The 19,150-nt window shown below is 34.3% G+C and overlaps 1 protein-coding gene, 1 long non-coding RNA gene and 1 pseudogene across 2 annotated transcripts; 1 reads left to right on the top strand and 2 right to left on the bottom strand.

The window, feature by feature from the left end:
- Positions 1-429: 429 nt before the first annotated feature.
- LOC128173078 (uncharacterized) lies at positions 430-936 on the bottom strand. The gene is made up of 2 exons (XR_008242426.1): positions 808-936; positions 430-484 (listed from the first exon to the last, which is right to left on the bottom strand). It is a non-coding gene; the product is annotated as an uncharacterized LOC128173078 (long non-coding RNA).
- Positions 937-5,516: 4,580 nt separating this feature from the next.
- Positions 5,517-6,867, bottom strand: LOC128173077 (uncharacterized; annotated as a pseudogene).
- A 5,131-nt stretch (positions 6,868-11,998) lies between these two features.
- LOC128173076 (uncharacterized) lies at positions 11,999-14,021 on the top strand. The gene is made up of 2 exons (XM_052838802.1): positions 11,999-13,407; positions 13,887-14,021. Exons 1-2 carry the CDS (start codon positions 12,210-12,212, stop codon positions 13,976-13,978), a joined length of 1,290 nt encoding a protein of 429 aa, XP_052694762.1. The 5' UTR covers positions 11,999-12,209; the 3' UTR covers positions 13,979-14,021.
- Positions 14,022-19,150: the final 5,129 nt, after the last annotated feature.

Raw genomic sequence — 19,150 nt, 5'->3', positions numbered from 1 at the left:
ACTTGGAATTCACTTATTTCATTCACACTGATTTCACAATTTGCTTCACTTATATTGATATATTTCACAAAACACATGCACTAGAATTTCCTCTCAGAATTCCAGAATTCCCAGAGAAATCACTTAAAATCATTATTTCCTTTCACATAATATCACTAAAATTCACTATCTATACTCAGAATGATATACTACTATTCTAAATACCAACAGACCAAAGTAAATGAATAATAATGTTCGTTGAGCATGTGCTGTTACTACCGAAAATAAACAAAGTGTCTGTAAATCTAAAGTCCAAACCCTTCGACGGCTGGTTAGTTCCGGAAAATTCACTCACAGTCTGTCGAGGATCGAGCCCCACGTTGGGCGCCATTGTAACCCGGGGTATTTGGGTCGGTCTTAAGTCCGTTGTGGATATAAAGTTGAGATGAATTCAGTTTACTTCTTTATTTGATGTAATCAATTACAAAATAGGTATAAATAAACCCTGCAATGAAATAAATGCGAGTTAGGACAGATAACTCTTACAAGCATGTAGTTTTGACAAAATATGAAAATATTCCTCTTTACAAACTAGACTCAAAAATATTTGTGTCTATATTTAAATTATCTGCTTATTACATAAATAAACAATAATAATCACATCTGTATAAATAGAACTGTACGTTATCATGTCATACTTATTTCAGATGAGTTTATAATTAAATTGTAGAAATATTAATCAGTTTCATAATACTACTAATACTATGATATATATTTATATATAACTATACGTGAACTAAGCTTAAACAATGTTTAAACAATGCTTACCTCACATGAGGTGTAAAGGTTGATTAGGAACAATATTCAGGATGTACAAATAATACTGTAGTTGATAATCTGATAAATAATGTAAATTTCAAGTAAACACAAGTAGACTTCCAAATAGGAACCGGTTTAACAAAGAAATTTCCAACTAAAATTGTCACATGACCAAAAAAGTAACAGCTGACCAATTTTATCCAATAGAAAAACAGGAATACAGGAAAAAGGGTATTCCTTCTAAATATAGATGTTGCATTGCCAGAGTTAAAAATAACAAATGATAAAACTCTTACATTAAGGTTAGATTACTGTATTAAATATTTTTGTTAAAATATTGCATTGACTAAATAATAATAATATAAAAATAATACACTGTACCAATATTCAAATATTTTCATGTTAGAAAAAGATTTGAACGTAATCACCAAAATTATGCAATAATACATATAATATAATAAACATATTTAATTCATGAAATATCGCTCTACCACAGTTGTTTAATATCATATAAAGAATGTTGCCTACGTCATGATAAGATTAACGTCAAAAATTTATCAATACACCTGACGTTACGTTTGAATTTTGTACAATTTTATGTCATTTTAAGGGCCAAATGACTGTTTTTACGTACAACGAAGAGTAAAAATTTAAAGTTTAAGCAATGAATTCAATATTCATTTGTTTTTTTACGATATAAAATGGTTTGGGGCAGTTTACGCTTTATAAACTGCGAAATTATAAATTTACACATATATCAACCATTTTAGTTTATATTTTTCATCCTGCTCTTGTAAAAATCAAGCCATGCAGTTGGGTTTTTATTTCAATTTTAAAGAAAAAGGTTAAGAAACATGAAAAGTAATTAAGAAAAAATTGGACACAATAAATGCAAAAATGAACCCAAAAATATTTTTTAAAATATTAAGCATTGCATCATATAAATGTGTATACATGTATATGATGTTAAATCCAGTGCTTGCGTGGGATATCATCAAATACTAGTGTGTAACAGTTGATGGTCTCTTTACAGGTTCCCTGTGTCTAACTGTTGACTGATAGATCTAAGAGAGAATATATGTTGTATAGTATTCATGTAAAATCACCATGTTCATGTAGCTATAATTTTTATTTTTAGGTCACCTGAGTCACTCAGGAGACCTACTGTCGTCGTGTGTCATTCATAGACATTTTAGTATACATCTCTTAAATGGGTATGAGGGCAGAAGTCATTGTGTTAGTCCTGGGGTAAGAACTGTTGCCCGATAGCATAGGCCGAGGTCAACATCAATTTCTTACCAAGGAACTGACAATATAACTATTGCCCACATTCCCATTTGATGATTGATGTGTTAGACGAGGAGAAACATATCCTTGTGGTAATGTGTGGGCTGGGATATTGTCCAATTATCTGCCCGGGGGACAGTAAAAAATCAACCAGGGTTAAAGGGAATAGCAAAGCATGGGCCATAAGCCAGTATTTAACATGTATACATTGATGGGTTCCCATTTTGCACACATTTGATAATAGGTGTTAATTGTATTTTGATAGCAATTACAGTCTGTTCTCTACATGGGGTAAAGACACAACTACATTTTACCTATGTTTTATAATTTAAAAATTAAACGATACTTACAAAGTAGACGCATACTTCGGAGAATTACAATCAAACTTCTACTTTTGTAAGTATCGTTTAATTTTTAAATTCTCCATCAGTATGCGTCAGCATCGAGATCACGTGAGAGATTTAAAGTGTGGCCACAGCACTAAATATGAGAAATGGACTTAGCAATAATGTCCTAATTTCTACTGAAAGCATTAACAAATATTCTAGTTTACCAAATTTATTAAAACAAACATTTTCAACCTATTGGGTTGAATTGTCACTTGTGGAATATTTGGATAAAACTGACAGTCCAAAATTATCACTATTTACAGTTCTGTGGTAAAACTTATGAAATGTTCCTGAGTTAGACCATCCTGCAGCATCCATGATACCGGTGAGCGACCATAGACTTTGCAGCACTAGTGGCAGCGGAGCGTGGGCTATGTGCACTAAAAATGTTCGTGTCTATGCCAGCATCTGTCATCACTTTTTTGATCCAGCATGCTACTGTTTTACTAGTTACAGCATAATGTGGTTTTCTAATCATCAACAATAACTTAGTTGTATCTCCTCTAATATCTGCTGTTGTTTTTAAGTAAAGTTTCAACAGTGAATATACACACATAGGTGGACTATCTGAAAACTTTCTTAACACTAAAGGCGCAACTTGAAAAGATGGTCTTATTTGCTTGAGTAACACATTAAACCTAAATACTATACAATCATCCTCTATATACATATCTCTTATATCTAAACAAGCTAAGGACTGACAACGTTGTCCTGAAACTAAAGCTAATAACAAAGTCAACTTAAAGGTCATATCTGGTAAAGACAAACTCTCATTTTCTAACAAACTAAGGTATTCTAACACTATATTTACATCCCAAGTAGTACCATATCTAGGCAAACAAGGTTTAATATTGAATACACCTCTCAAGAATCTTTTCACTAAAGGATGTTGGCCTACAGGGAGATTATCTACAATAATGAAACCTGACAGTGCTGATCTGGCTGTGTTTATAGCACTATAACCACAACCCTCTGTCATAAGTGATGCTAAAGAATCTAACACATTAGAAATAGTAGGTACACAATTGTTACACTGAACTTGACTTGAATATTGAAACCACTTCTTAATGTACACATTGTATTGTTTACAAGTGGAGCCTCTTCATGATTTCATAAGAACTGAAATTGATCTTTCCGATAAATCAAGTTTCTTGAAATTTTCCCTGAAACATGGCACACCATCAAATGAAGTTTTCGGGCCAGAGGGTGCACTTGTGTAGGACTGTTTTTCAACTGCAGCATTGTTTTGGATGGCTTCAGAACAAGTGGAGGTTTCACACACATTCTCAAGATGATTGGGTACCAGTTTTGTGTGTCCCATAGAGGTGTAACCAAGAGGCCTTCTGCTTTGTCCATCATGATTTTTTGACATACTCGGTCGATAATGCTAAACGGAGGAAAAGCATAACAGACAAATTAATCCAAGAAATAGTGAATGCATCAACAAAAGATGCTCCAGGTTCATTTTTCCAACTTACAAAACATTCTGACTGTTTGTTAAGTCGATATGCAAATAAATCAATATGTGGTTTAAAATATACACTAGTTATAGTTTTAAAAAGTTTTTCATTCAACATCCATTCTGTTTCATCTCGAATCATTCTACTCTCCCTGTCTGCCACTACATTATCAACACCTGGTAGATGTACAGCTGTTAACCACATATTATTTATTTGCAAAAAAGTCCATATTTCTCTAGCTTTATAATTAGATGCTGTTGATTTTGTACCACCCATATTGTTAATATATGCCACTGTTGTGGAATTGTCACAATAAATTTTTACATGTTTATTACACAACTCAGCATGAAAACTTTGTAGTCCAAGAAAAACTGCATGTAATTCCAAATAGTTAATGTTGGGCAAGGACTGTTTTTCTTCAATGGACCAATGTCCCCCTGTAGAGACACCATTGTATTCTGCCCCCAACCTATTCCTGATGCATCAGTGGTTAGTGTCGCTTGGATACTTTTCTGTCGAATTGGAGCCTTGATGCAACTATTTATTTGTATTGACCACCATTTTAAGTCTTGAAGTGCCTCTGCTGACAGTGTCATTTTTTAATCAAAGTTTCCCTTGTTACATTTAAGTGCTATGGCTTTTTCTTTTTCAAGTAGTTTGGTATGTAACAATCCTAAAAGTATTGCTACTGAAGATGAAATAAGGACTCCCACTAGTTCTGCCACTTGTCTAATTGAGTGTGTTTTATGTGAACAAAAATTGTGATAAAGATTATCGAATTTCTTTATCTTTTCCAGAGTAAGACTGATTGTCATTGATTTAGAATTCAAAACAAATCCTAAAAATACAATTTCATGTGTAGGTACCACCACCGATTTTTCTTTATTGATCTTAAATCCCAATTGTTCAAATAGATCTATTGTGTCTTGTATGTTTTTTAAACACTGTTCATAAGTTTCTCCTTGTAATTAGGAATCATCAATGTATGCAACAGACACATGTCCTTTAGATCTAAGTGAAGCATATACTGGTTTTAGGAGCTTAGTGAATAGTCTGGGTGCACTTGACAGACCATTTGGTAAACATGTGTACTGATAAAGAGTTCCAAATGAATCTTGATTTTTTCTGTAAGGATAAGCTACATTCACAGTATAATATGCATCACTTAGATCCACAGAATCCATATAACATCCCGGTTGAATCAATCTTAAAGCTGTACACAGTGTTTCCATTTTAAAATGAGCGTACTCAATGTTTTCATTCAGTTGTTTTAAATTCAAGATAACACGATAGTTGCCATCCTTTTTAGGACGTAAAAACACAGTTGAAATATATTCATCATCAGAGTGTGAAGCTTTCTCCACTACCCCTTTCGCCATTAACTTTAAAAACTCTCTGTCTAGAGCCACAGCCTCTGCAGAATTGAGTTTAGTTTCTCTCACTGAATATTGAACAGGTACTGAAGTAAATTCTAATGAATATCCTTTAACAGCATTAAGGATGTATCTGTCATGTGTGATAGTTTTCCACACTGATAAAAATTGACTAATCCGTCCGGCATGTTGAATGTCACCTACCTTCTCTACTTTTGGTGGGACACAGGTTTCTTGGTGTAGTTCTTCTTTGTTTCGTGATTGCTGTGGTGGTAGTTCCTGTTGTAATGGCCCAGCGGGTAATGCTGGGGTCCTCTCCCTAAAAAATCGGGTTTGGATCTTTCTCTGAACTTCAGACGAGGATTGAACTTCATTCTAGTTTTGGAAGTTTTGTCATCATAAGCCACCTTGTTGGCCATTTTGTTGTGTTCCGTGATGTTTTTCATTTTTTCCACCACGTCATCACCAAACAAGTATGCCGTTATTTCAGTCTGACTAGTGCACAGTTTTTTGTATTCTGGTTTCATGTTATTTTTTATACATACTTTTCTGTGCAAAGAAAGTTCAGTGTTACTAGAGGCCAACAAGGCCACACCATTGAGCAGATCTTTGGCTGCTTTGTTTTTGTCAAATTCATTGTTAGGTTTCAGCAAACTATCAACCACCTTGATTACGGGACCAATTCCTTTCAATAGGGTTTTCTCAATCTGGATCTTATGAACCTTTACGTCCGTCTATCTCGTAGTTTCGTTCATACAATAGTTCCATATGAAATCATTTACTCGAGGAAATTCCAACTTGCAGTGATCTGGCCGTAAATGTTTATCAAACAAGTCATTTTTCTTTGAATCCTCCAATTTGTTGACTAACAGCTTATTTACTAAGTCTGCCAATTTTGTTTTCACGGCATCGGAAGTTTTGTCCTCAACAATGTAGTTGGAAACGGCGAAGAAATTTTCGTCATGTTTATCCGAGCCGCCATTTTTGTTTACTTCTACGTCATGTCCGCCCAAGTCTGAAGGCCCTGCCTCCTTTTGACTGACAGCGGGTAATTTTCCATGCGCGGTCGACTCGCAGTTTATCTTGGCCTTTTTTTCCGAGTTATTAGAAACGTTGTCGGCCTTTCTTTTAGTTGTACTATGTTTTCCAACCGATTCAGAATCACTATCATCAGCCGATTCTGCTTGCACATAAATCAAATTATTTATTGCGTCCAAGGATTTCTTCATGGCCATCATAGCCGAATTTTGATCTACCATGAATCTTTTGAACATGGATTCGGTAACAAATTCGGTGTTGTGCACACTATCTTGTTCCTGCACACATCATCTTGTGTAGTTACGTAATCTTCTTTAGATCTTGGTCTCGAAGAATGATCGTCCACCCACTTATGGGCATTTGGTGACGAATTATGTTCAAGCGCATCTTGCTTACGAGAATGCATTGCACTTGAATGCGCATCTTGAGCAAGATGCGTTTCCGACTGTTCAATAACTTGGGTTAGAAAATCCCCCAAATGGCGTCGGAGCCTGAGGGACGCTCCTCGTCCATCATGTCCATATCGTAAAATCGTACGATAAAAGTTAACATCTAGAAACTCCTTTCAAATTTACCGCAAATGTTCTGCACCAATTCACTATCCAACGAGAAACGCTAAATGTACTAAAATACGGTCACAAAACAAAGTTAAATTACAGAGCATAACATTCTACGACTGATCAAATCTGGGTCAAACTTCGCATTAAATTCTGGGAATAGCTTTTGCAATCTCACGTGATCTCGATGCTGACGCATACTGATGGCGAATCCCATTTTAAAAAGTTACATTCTGTATTTCATAGGTGAATTGTAAATAAGAACATACTGAAGGTATGTGTCAAATTAAAAAAAACCAGTGGTTCAATAGAATCAGACAGAAGGCAAATCCTGTGTCAGCCCTCATTTTTCTATAACTAAGTTATGGTAATGTGTGTGTGTGTGGGACGGGGGGGGGGTAATAATTAAAGAGTAATATTACATGTACATGTTTAGAGAAAGTCTGTTTGAGAGAGAGGGAGAAAGAATGAGAGAAAGAATGAGAGAAAGAGGAGAGAGAATGAGAGAAAGAGAGAAAAAAGATAGAAGAGAGGGATGATAGAAAGCAATATTACATATAAGAAGAGAGAGAGAAAGATTACATGTCTAAGAGAATAAGTAAGATGCACATGTTTACATGTACAACAGTAAGGAGAGAGAGAGAGAGAGAGAGAGAGAGAGAGAGAGAGAGAGAGAGAGAGAGACTATATGTCTGAGGGAATAAGTAAGATGCACATCTTTACATATATAAGAGTAAGGAGAGAGAGAGAGAGGGGGGGGGGTTAGCAGTGAAAGTGTATAGCATTGAATGAATTATTTTTGACGTCTGCCGTTAGCAGACAAATTGAATAACGTGCGTTAGCGCGTTATGATAATTTGTCTGCTCATCTGACGGCAGTTATTGACAAGATGACGTCAAAAATAAATCATTCAATGCTTATATTTACATTCCCTTACTGATTAAATCAATTGTTTACTTAAATAACTAAGCATTGAATCATTAGTTTTTTAACTAATGATTCAATGCTTATATTTACGTTTTTTAACATTTTTTCCCTTTGTCCAAATATATTCATTTTTAAAAATCTCTGCCTTATTCAACGAGTAACGCACAATTAACGGAACAGCCATTGGAACACTCGATTTTTGCTGACAAAAATAGTCCACAGCGTTTTAAATCATGGTAACACAATTTTACTTTTTATTCTGTAATCTAATGAATTTACTTTTGGTATACTAAAACAATAATCAACTGAAGTAATTTAACTGTTAGAAAATATTCACAACAATGAAATATTAATCAGCGTAAGTATAATATCATGTTGTAATCCGGTTTGAAGTGGCGAGGAGAGTCAGTCATGTTCTTTGAGAAATACTGAATGTATTCATACGCATCAGATTTGGTGATTTGGTCTTCTGTGTTATGCATAAATATAAATATTACTCAAATCAATCAATGCAACTTGATAGGGGAAAAGAAAGTGAAAGTAAATACATCAATATAAATTGCAGATCACGGAGGGAGTAAATTAGTAACAGCGAGAACAGCTGTTATATAAAACCGGTTTAAACTGATTATCACATAGACTGTTGAGTTGAGATCGACGAGCATGAAAATATAATCCATGGAAAATAACTCTTGAAATTTTGCTTTTAATTATAAAGTCATCTTTTTTGTTGAATAATTGTAAAACATAGTGTTTTGACAACATTCATGAAATATATTTTTTTAACCGATAACATAGAAATCTTTGTTTGAGAACTACTTATGTAAATATCATGTAAATTCATACGCAGTGATTAGATGTTGCATTTAGAGGCATTTAAAGATCATAAATTTTAATGAAAAAACACAGTAAAATGTAAATATTGAGGGATAGAGAGAACAGATGGAAAGCAAACACATATTTATCAGGAAATTATAAGAGACAGGGGCTTTGAGACAGGGGCTTTGAGAAAGAATGAGAGGTAAGAAGTTCAAACTTAACAGTAAAATTATGAGATAGTGAATGTCACGACAGCCGTCGTGTGTCTAACCAGTCAAGCAATGAGAACAACAATAAGTATTTACAATCTTCATCTATATATACAATCAATAAATTTACAAATATACACATTCACACACACACCAAAAATATTAACAAAAAAAAATGTTTCTAATATCTGATTCGTCAATGTCCTATGGTGGTATATTTGACAGCAGTGTCCCTCCAGTGTTCCTCCAATGTGTCCTCCTTCGGTACCACGTCCTAAGATGACGGCTTCCGTCCACCGGCTACCAGCGTAGTAAGTGAATATTCGAAGGAGGTTACACGGGTGGTAAGATGTTCAATACCGGAACACTGGTGACTATGGCCGAATCATCACCGGGACATTGCTGGAGCCTGCTGGAACCTTGCTGGATCTTTTAAATTACTAGTATATATAAATAATAATATTTTCAATTAAACGTTTCACTTTCACAATATACTTATTTACCTAATTACCGCAACTGCACGCCATACAATCACTCCGAACAATACTCGCTGTGAAAAACCGTTAAATGTATCAGACCCCTTAACGTATCAAAGACAGTCACAGTTAAGCGTATAAGACCTCTTAACACGCAATATAGTTAAGTTTATAAGACCCCTTAACATCACAAAACAGTCAAAGTATGACCAATAACGCCGTATAAGACTACGAAATATAAACTCACAAATAAACTAGCAAACCACGCTTGTCACACAAACGCACTATAACTCTACGGTAAATAAACAAGTACTATGTAAAACGTTAACACGAAAATACTATCGAACACGTATAAGAACAGTTATCTAAAGTCTTAAATATTACAAACAAGACTAAAGTATGAAAAAAAACGAACTTACCCCTAATGGAGATGGTTACCGTAAAAAATACGCTTAGCTATACATCGTGTTACTACTGCAGTGCGTGCTAATGGACCCCGGCTCACTGACCATAAACATGGTTATTTATAGTATCAAAGTAAACAAATAGAACCGTCCGAGTCTAGTCCAATATTGACCAATACCTGAAGTGACAAAATCTGAGGCACCAAAAAGGATATGAACATAGAATAAAAATCAGAGGTACCCTACAGGAAAATAGTAAGCATGAATAAATCTATTGATTGTGACCGTCAATGAAGGAGTAATAATGAGAGAAAAAGAGAGAGAGATTACATGTCTGAGAGAATAAGTTAGATGCACATGTTTACATAACAGTTAAAAGGTGTTTACATGTTTATCAGTTCTGAAATTATGTGGGACAGAGGCTTGGAGAAAAAATGAGAGATAAGAAGTACTTGTTTATCTGTAAAATTATAGATAGTGAATGAAGGAGTAATAATGTGAGAGAGAGAGAGAGAGAGAGAGAGAGAGAGAGAGAGAGAGAGAAAAAAAGAAAGAAAGAAAGAGAGAGAGAGAGAGATTGCATGGCTAAGAGAAATAGAAAGATGCATATGTTTGAGAGAGAGAGCAAGAGTGCATGTTTAGTATTAAAATTATGAAAAACACACCCCTGCGAATGTTATTGTCATTTAAATTTTAGACCACGTGTTTTTATTTGACCCTTTCAGTTTCGCAGTCAAAACCGTGCCTCGTGTTTACTGTTTATTTCATAGAATTTTAGTACTTGTAGTCAATACAAAACCTAGAGGTTTGTTGATTTAAAACTTTATCTTCATTAATTGGTGGATAAAATGTGTTCTAGAAATAAATGTGACAATACCAAAAAAAAAAATAGTTTTTTCTGCTGTTGCAACAAAAAAAATGATTATAAGAGATCCGCCTTAGGGTTTATTTTCGATCCGCGCCTGACCTAGTAATAGCATCAATAGTGAAACAGACTGTACTATTTTATGCAGAATGTTCCTTGAAAATGGCTCGATATACTAATTTTTTATGCAAAACAGACACACATTTTTTTTTAAAAACATAGTATTGCACACAACAAGCATCAAACATGGCTATGATTTTATTAAGCAACCCAATGTATATATTTTTAACCACTCTACACGTGGTTGAACACGAACGATAACTCTTTCTGAATATCATCGTTTAATTTAAATAACCGCTAGGTAGTGAAATAAAACATACATCTCAGACGATTTTCATGTTTTAACATAAATCGAAGCAGGGTGTGATATGAAAAAGGACCAGTACTTACGTATTTTGAGAATATTATCCGAACACATATACTTCCGCTCGAAATTTCACAGGAACTGAACAATTCTCGGTGAAGTCTCGTGAACTTTCATTCGAGCACCTCTGGATTTATTATATTCTTAGCAACGATAAAGAAAACATTCCGAACACATTCGCAGGGGTGAAACAGAGATTAAGAGAAAGAAATAAAAAGAGCAGGAATACATGTTAGGTAAATTGAGACAGTAAATACTCGGTAATTGAATTCAACTAAATTGAGAGGTGTACTCTACATCTTATTTTATTTTTTTCTCTCTGACTTTCTTTGCTAGATAATCATATAGTACACTTTCTCAATTATGTACATATCCAAGAGAGAGAAACAGAGAAAGATATATAGAGATAAAACGATGGCAAGAGAGAGAGAGAGAGAGAGAGAGAGAGAGAGAGAGAGAGCGCACCTCTTTCTCTCTCAGCAATCTTGTGTTGTATTTTTCTATTGGTTGAGTGTCTCTATAATCAGAACCAGAATGATGGACCGTCAATTTTCTAAGTAGGGAAAATATGGTATTTCTTAAAAAAAAACTAAAATATTTCTTATAAAGTTTGACATTGCATCTATAAAGCAATAATAATTCTAAAACTCTTTATTTTCATTCAACAGGTTGTGACCCAGACCGCCCACATCATGGACACAGCAAGCACCCTGTACCAAGTACATCTGTGTTCTAAGTGTCCGGGGGACACAGAGTACTTTTGTGTATCGTGTCCATGTGATCTGTGTCCCCAGTGTAAAGAGAACCATGTACAAGATCTCAAAACAATAGACCATGATGTTGTGTCACACCGTGATCAAATCAACTACATCCCAACACAAGAGATCTGTGTGAGACATCCTAGCCATTTTTATACAAAGTACTGTGTACCTTGTCAAGTTCCTGTGTGTGATTTTTGGTTTGGACATAAATCACACAAATTCCCTATCAGAAGTTTTCTCTTTGGAAAAAAAAGCACAAAATTCAGGATCTGCAAAAAGCTTATAAATCAAAGCGACAACAACACAGAGGAACCATTCACACCATCAGAAGTGAGGCTCTCTTTTACAGACCTGTTCTCCTGACAGGAATCAAAACTGATGTCAAAACCTGTCACACAGAATTCTCCCCCCTTCAATCAGAGATGTTAACAAAGGCCCAGAGACTGAAGGATCGCATTGACTATGTGCTGTATGATCTATTGAACAATGTGTTATGTGACTTAAATTTCAAACACAGATGTAAAAAACAGAAGATAGAAATGATCAGACATATTGTCAGACTAAGGAGATATGAACACAGATATGTACAGCCAGCATTCATATTCAGTGCGCTACAATTCCTCTCATTCACAAAGACAGCCCTCCCCCAGATACATCTTACACTCCACACCAGCCAGCTCTCCATGACTGAGTCACTCAACAAGGAGGATGTGATGGAGTCACTGAGTGCAATCCAAATCACAGAGAGAGGAAACCGACGCGTAGGAAACCAGTGTCTGCTGAAACTGACGTCTGGTGCTGAGTTCCATCAATCTCTCACAGTGACAGATGTTTATCGCTGTTTACACATTTCCTGTGTGACATTAGACAGGGTCTGGGTCAGTGATCAATACAATATCATGTTGACAGACACAACAGGTGTCCCTCTACATCGTGTGGAGGATTCATGTAGTGGTTACTATAGAGGATTACAAACAGTGAACAGTGAGAGTGAACTGATATATATAGATGAGGATTATAACATCAACAAACTGTCAAAGGATATGAAAACAACCACCACATTTATAGAGAGAACAGACTCTACATGGGACCCATGGTGTGTGTACTGTTCCCCGTCCACTTGGGATCTACTGGTCGGGATGTATAACAATGATACATACACAGGCAAGGTAACCCGGTACAACCAGAGTGGACAACTCACACAAACCATACAGAACGACAACACAGGACGGGGACTGTATAGTAGACCTTACTATATAACAGAGAACAACAATGGGGATGTCGTGGTGTCTGACTGGCTCACTGCTGTAGTGGTGACAGAGCGTGGAGGAAGACATCGTTTCTCCTACACAGGACATCCATCAGGATCAGGACTACTGCCACATGGAATCTGTACTGACGCGCTGTCACACATCCTGGTGTGTGATGGTAGAACCGAAACAGTACAGATGTTGAATAAGGACGGTCAGTTTCTGTCACATCTACTGACAGAATCACAAGAGATGGGTAGACCACGGGGCCTGAGTTATGATGTCAACACTCACCGTCTCTGGGTCGGATCATGGGACAACAACAAGGTGTGTGTCTACAGGTATATCACCAGACAGGACGCTCTGACAGGTAAGTCTGAGTCATTATCATTCACATTAATTAGATATAGATAACTAAGACACACAGTCCGTGTTAATTATCAGTCAATAAGATACATGTAAGACATGTTTATCTGTGTGATTGTTTGTCAATATAAACAACTCACTGTTACAGGGTTAGCTGTATCTACCAGTCATTGGGATTCATTGTTTATCTAAAAGAAAGAGAAATTAGATACATTATTTTATTGATTAAATGTACAGTTACATGTCATTGTATTTAGTGAATAGAAATAGCAGGTTTCTGTATTTAATTATAAAATATATAGAGTTACACATGTATTTGTAATAAGTTATTTTGTTACATGTTAATTGACTTAACTTAATTAATTAGATAAATATTAAAGAAAGTGTCAGGGTAATCAGGTTAAAGTTTTAATTTGTAGATGTAGCTCTATCATTACATATACTGTACGTATTAATTAACAGCTAATTAATGACTTGTTGTAGATGAACACAGACCCCGTCCTGATGGAGACACCCGATACACGACACCTCGTCACAACACAACTCATCAACTAAACGAAGGTAAAACTCACTGATGCATGTATTTGTAATCAGTTGTTTTGTTACATGTTAATTGACTTAATTTAATTAATTAGACAAATAATAAATTCAGTTCAATTCAGTTTATTTCGCTCACACCATGGAATGGTACATGAGGTCAATCATTATTTACAATTCAAAAGTCAGAGGTACATTGTATAAATGAATAGATAAGTAGTAAATAAATAGTAAATAAGCATAAATATACAATATTTACAATGAAGATAGAAAAAAGTATAATAATGGAGGACAGACTATTATATCAAACTGTATATTTTGATAATAAAATAACATAATTTTTTCAGGTTTGTAGCATTTGAACAAGACATAAGTTCACAAAACTTAATAGTATTTGGCGCTGACCAGTATTTTTCATCAAGATATTTACGTCTAAATGTCAATAGTTCTTTACATTCCAGAATATAATGAAATTCGTCAGCAATTTGACCAGAATTACACAGTTTACACACTCTTTGGTTTAAAGGTGTATTGTACCATCTCCCAGTCTCCACTGGGAGATGGTGATTTGAGGTTCTAAATTTCATAAAAACCTTTCTGAGCCTAAGTGGCAATATATTAATGTAATTTTCGTAATTAAAATTTTTCTTAAAAATCTTGTAAATTTGCCCTTTTGACGAGTCATTAATGTCACTAGACCATTTTTGGATATATTGGTCTTGTAACCTTTGTTTTACAATTGTAGAAATCCACTTTACATTTAAAATATTTTGTTCATACCAAATATTCGAAAAACCACACATATCTAAAATATTTTTAACACCTACAATCCAAGAGTTTGACATATTTCCCTTTTGATATTGCAAGACCAAAAACTTATATAAAACAGATACAATTTTGCTTTCAGAGTTTGTAAATAACTTTGACCAGTAGGAAATCATTCTGGTATATACATTGATACATAAAGGGAAACGACCTGTTTCCCCGTAAACCATATAGGATGGTGTACTACTTTTTAAGTTAAAAACATATTTTTAAAATTTTAAATGTACACGTTCAATAACTTCTATATTTTCGTAACCCTAAATTTCGCACCCATACAATAACACTGGGACTACAATTTTATCAAATAAGTCAAACTGACAATCGACAGGTAAATTAAATTGTCTTATTTTTCTAATAACACTGTACATTGCTTTATGTGCCTGTTCACACAAATGTCTTTTTAGCTTTAGCAAATGATCCTGTTCTGGAAAAGATTATACCAGGTATTCAAAATCTTTGACATTTTCCATAGCAACCTTATTGTAATAAAACACGTTTTCCGGTGGAGGGCCTTTTGAAAAAATCAAAATTTTTGTTTTGTCAGTATTGACTTGTAACTTCCATTGACTACAATATACATAAAATTCATTCAGTGCATTTTGGAGGTCTTCGGCAGTCTCAGTCATAATTACAGTATCATCAGCATAAAAAAGGATAAACAGTTTCATATACATAAATAATTCATTTTCTATAACATCAGAAATACTCTTGCGACCTTCAATGTTTTTGTCTAATAAGAAATTCTCCAAATCACTGATATACAATGAAAACAAAAATGGTGATAGGTTTTCGCCTTGGCGAACTCCAACATTACAGTTTATAAAATCAGATGGTGTACCATCCATACTAATAAGAGATTTAATACCCTGGTACATATTTTTAATATAAACATAACATTTTCCACTAAGACCATTTTTTTGACATTTTGTACCATAATCCACTTCTCCAAATAGTGTCAAATGCTTGTTTAAAATCGATGAAGGCACAAAATAATTTCTTTTTCTGTTTCATAAGAGTTTCTGATAAAAACTGCAAAGTTAACGCATGATCTAGGGTAGAATAGCCTTTTCGGAAACCAGTTTGGCTCTCACTTATTATATTAATCTCATTTGCATATGCTTCCAGCCGTGTGCTTAAAATAGATGTAAATAGTTTACCAAGACAACTTAATAAAGTTATAGGACGATAATTTTCAGGTTTCGTAGGGTCCCCTTTGTTTTTAGCTCACCTGAGCTGAAAGCTCAATTGAGCTATTCTGATCACATTTTGTCCGTCGTCCGTCTGTCTGTCTGTCCGTCTGTAAACTTTTTACATTTTTAACTGCTTCTCTAAAACCGCTTATCCAATTTCAACCAAATTTGGCACAAAGCATCCTTATGTGAGGGCGAATATAAATTGCAAAAATAAAAGTCCGATCTGTATTCAAAGCGGAGAAAACCTTGAAACTGTAGAAAAAGGGGGGTGCATTTTTAAAAACCTTCTTCTCAAGAACTATTGATTCCAATTCAACGTAGTTTAGCATAAATTATCCTTAGGGGAAGGAAAATATAAATTGCAAAAATAAAGTGCTAATTCTGTTTCAAATCTGAGTTATTACGAAAATAATAATAAAGGAAATGCGTGTTTCAATCAGTTTAATAGCTTCGGGTTCGGTATCTGGTAATCCAGCATCCGGTAAAATGGGTAGGCAAGACTTGGTCTGGGCAAAACAAAGATTGGCAGTTATTAATCTGCCAATCTCATTAAAATTTCAGGATTTTTGATGGACTAGTATATTTGTATTCGCTGTAAATATTGCTGCAAAATAATGCGTATTTGGAATTGACGATTGCCGATCTGCCTTGGCTTTTATTTTGCCACGACCCGGGTTTGCATACCCATTTTACCTAGACTCGTATTCCATACTTCTAAAACGAGGTTCTTTGTTTAAAGCAGCCATGACATTATGCGAAAAAGGGTCGATCTGACTATGATGAATTTACTTGTTGTGCAACAGTTCGCGTATGAAGGGAAATTTTTGAAACATGCAACATATATTGTTGCCGATTTTGTGAAGTAAATTGAGGCTAAATATTTCAATGCGTTGTGTTAGCTTGTTCCGATTTTCGTTTCGTTTTCATTATTTCTGCTTGTAACCTGGGAACTATCGTCTGTATTATTTCGTGATTTTTACGTATCAAATCAAACAGAGACTTTGGTAAATCAAACAGTTAACTGTTTACCTGCGCAAATTAAGCAAAATCTGATGTATCAAAAAATATTGAAATACAATTCATTCTATCGGTAATTCGATCGGCATTATCTTTTGCGTAATGGTAGATTAATGCAATAGGTTTTGTTGCGATGCTCGGCATTTTCTCGAGTTTATTCAGTTTAAATAAATTTTGACATTGCTAACGGAAATATGTAGGTATATACATGTATATACAGGTGACACTCGATGGCTCGAACTTCGATCTCTCGAAGTTCTTGATCCCTCGAAGTGAACTCACGGTCCCAATTTTTGTTATCTATATAACTAAGCAAATTTACTCTTGATCTCTCGAACTCCGATCTCTCGAAGTTCTTGATCTCTCGAAGTAAAACCTGGGTCCAGTTATACATATTTCATTGTTTTTCACTCTTGATAACTCGAAGTGGTTGCTGTGTACACACACGGCCGATCAAGCGTATAATTATCGCTCCGCGTGGACCTTACCTGGATGGTTGAGTGAACTCCTGGGGGCTAGCGTGGTAGTGTTAATTGGTTGATTACGTAAGTGACACTACCCCTGGCTTCTTTCAAAGGGTAGATAGGTAATTTATAAGTGAACTATTAATTTCAACAACTTGTGAATGTTACGGTAAATGCTGTTTATTTAAAATATTCTAACGTAATGATTAAGAAAACATAATATGCTTAATAGTTTTTTTAAAATGAAATAATACACTTAATAACCACACAAGTAAGTTCTGTATTATTTTAATTGAAGTAATGTAGCAGAAAATACGATTGAAATCATCTCAGACTATCCTTCCATGTTCTACATATAAATTTCCGGCCACTATAATTTTAGAACCAAAATGACCGGAACAAAAATGTCCGGATTTTTTTAAACTTTTGATCTCTCGAACTCTTGATCTCTCGAAGTTTAATTAGGGTCCCCTGAAGTTCGAGTTATCGAGATTCACATGTATATGATTCATTTCGAAAAAATAAATTGTGTTCTTTATTTGTTATAGTGAATGTTTCTTGTGTTTAATTGTTTTCAATTTCTATTTACTAACCATATTTGAGTGTTCAGCTTCAAATTATAAGCAAGATACAGAGATTTGCTCACAATTCTATGTTTGTACACAGATCTTAAAAACTAAAGATTAAAACAGTAAAAAATTTGTCTATATTTAATAAGAAAATTTTCAAAGTCTGTTCGTTCAGAAATCAACTTTAACATCTTATTGTATTGTAAACTTAACATTTTTTCGTCATTATTACTCCTACTGTACATTTGATCCTTCACTGTGTTTGTGTACATTTGTATAAACTGATTTTGAACCTCAAATACCAGTGAACTGGTCTTGAGTGAATAAAAGAATATAAAATCTTAGGCCATTCGTTTTTTCCAGTTTAAATGCTGAATAGGAAATACCAAGTTAAAAATCATAAGCTGAATGTAATAAACTCATGTATTTGTGTACATTTGTATAAACTGATTTTGAACCTCAAATACCAGTGAACTGGTCTTGAGTGAATAAAAGAATATAAAATCTCAGGCCATTCGTTTTTTCCAGTTTAAATGCTGAATAGGAAATACCAAGTTAAAAATCATAAGCTGAATGTAATAAACTCATGTGAACAAAATATGAATCAAACCTAGGCGAACTGTGAGCTCTGTATCTTGCTTATAATTCTACAATTGACGCTGAAATTTTGGTTGAACATTAGAAAATCTCTATGAATTAGAGTATGTTAAATACTTGTACAAACAAAATAAAAGAATGATACTAGTAATCTGTATATATCTACTCTCTGCGGCCCTCTCTTTATACAATAAATAATGTGAAATCTACATCAATTTTGATAGTTTTTCAGACACGAGTAAATAAAAACGACATCTTTAAAACAGTTTCCATATTTCTGACACATTTCTGTTGCGGTGCGGGGATAAAGTAATTATCGCTATTCCTAAGAATATCACAGCGGAAAATTATCCTGGATTGTACGCGAAGTAAATAACAGTCATTTAATTATAATGGAGAAGACAAATAAAATTTTTGAATGTTTTTAATTTGAGGAATTGAGCACATTGAGGTACAATTTTCTTCTTCAAATCTATACATATAGGGTTTTTAAAATAAAAAAAACAATAACTATTATTTTTAAGCAAAACTTATATTAAACAGCT

Source organism: Crassostrea angulata, chromosome 2 (assembly GCF_025612915.1).
Source record: "Crassostrea angulata isolate pt1a10 chromosome 2, ASM2561291v2, whole genome shotgun sequence".
NCBI lineage: Eukaryota > Metazoa > Mollusca > Bivalvia > Ostreida > Ostreidae > Magallana > Magallana angulata.
The sequence above is the reverse complement of the archived record's forward strand: the minus strand, read 5'-3'. Positions and strand labels throughout refer to the sequence as shown.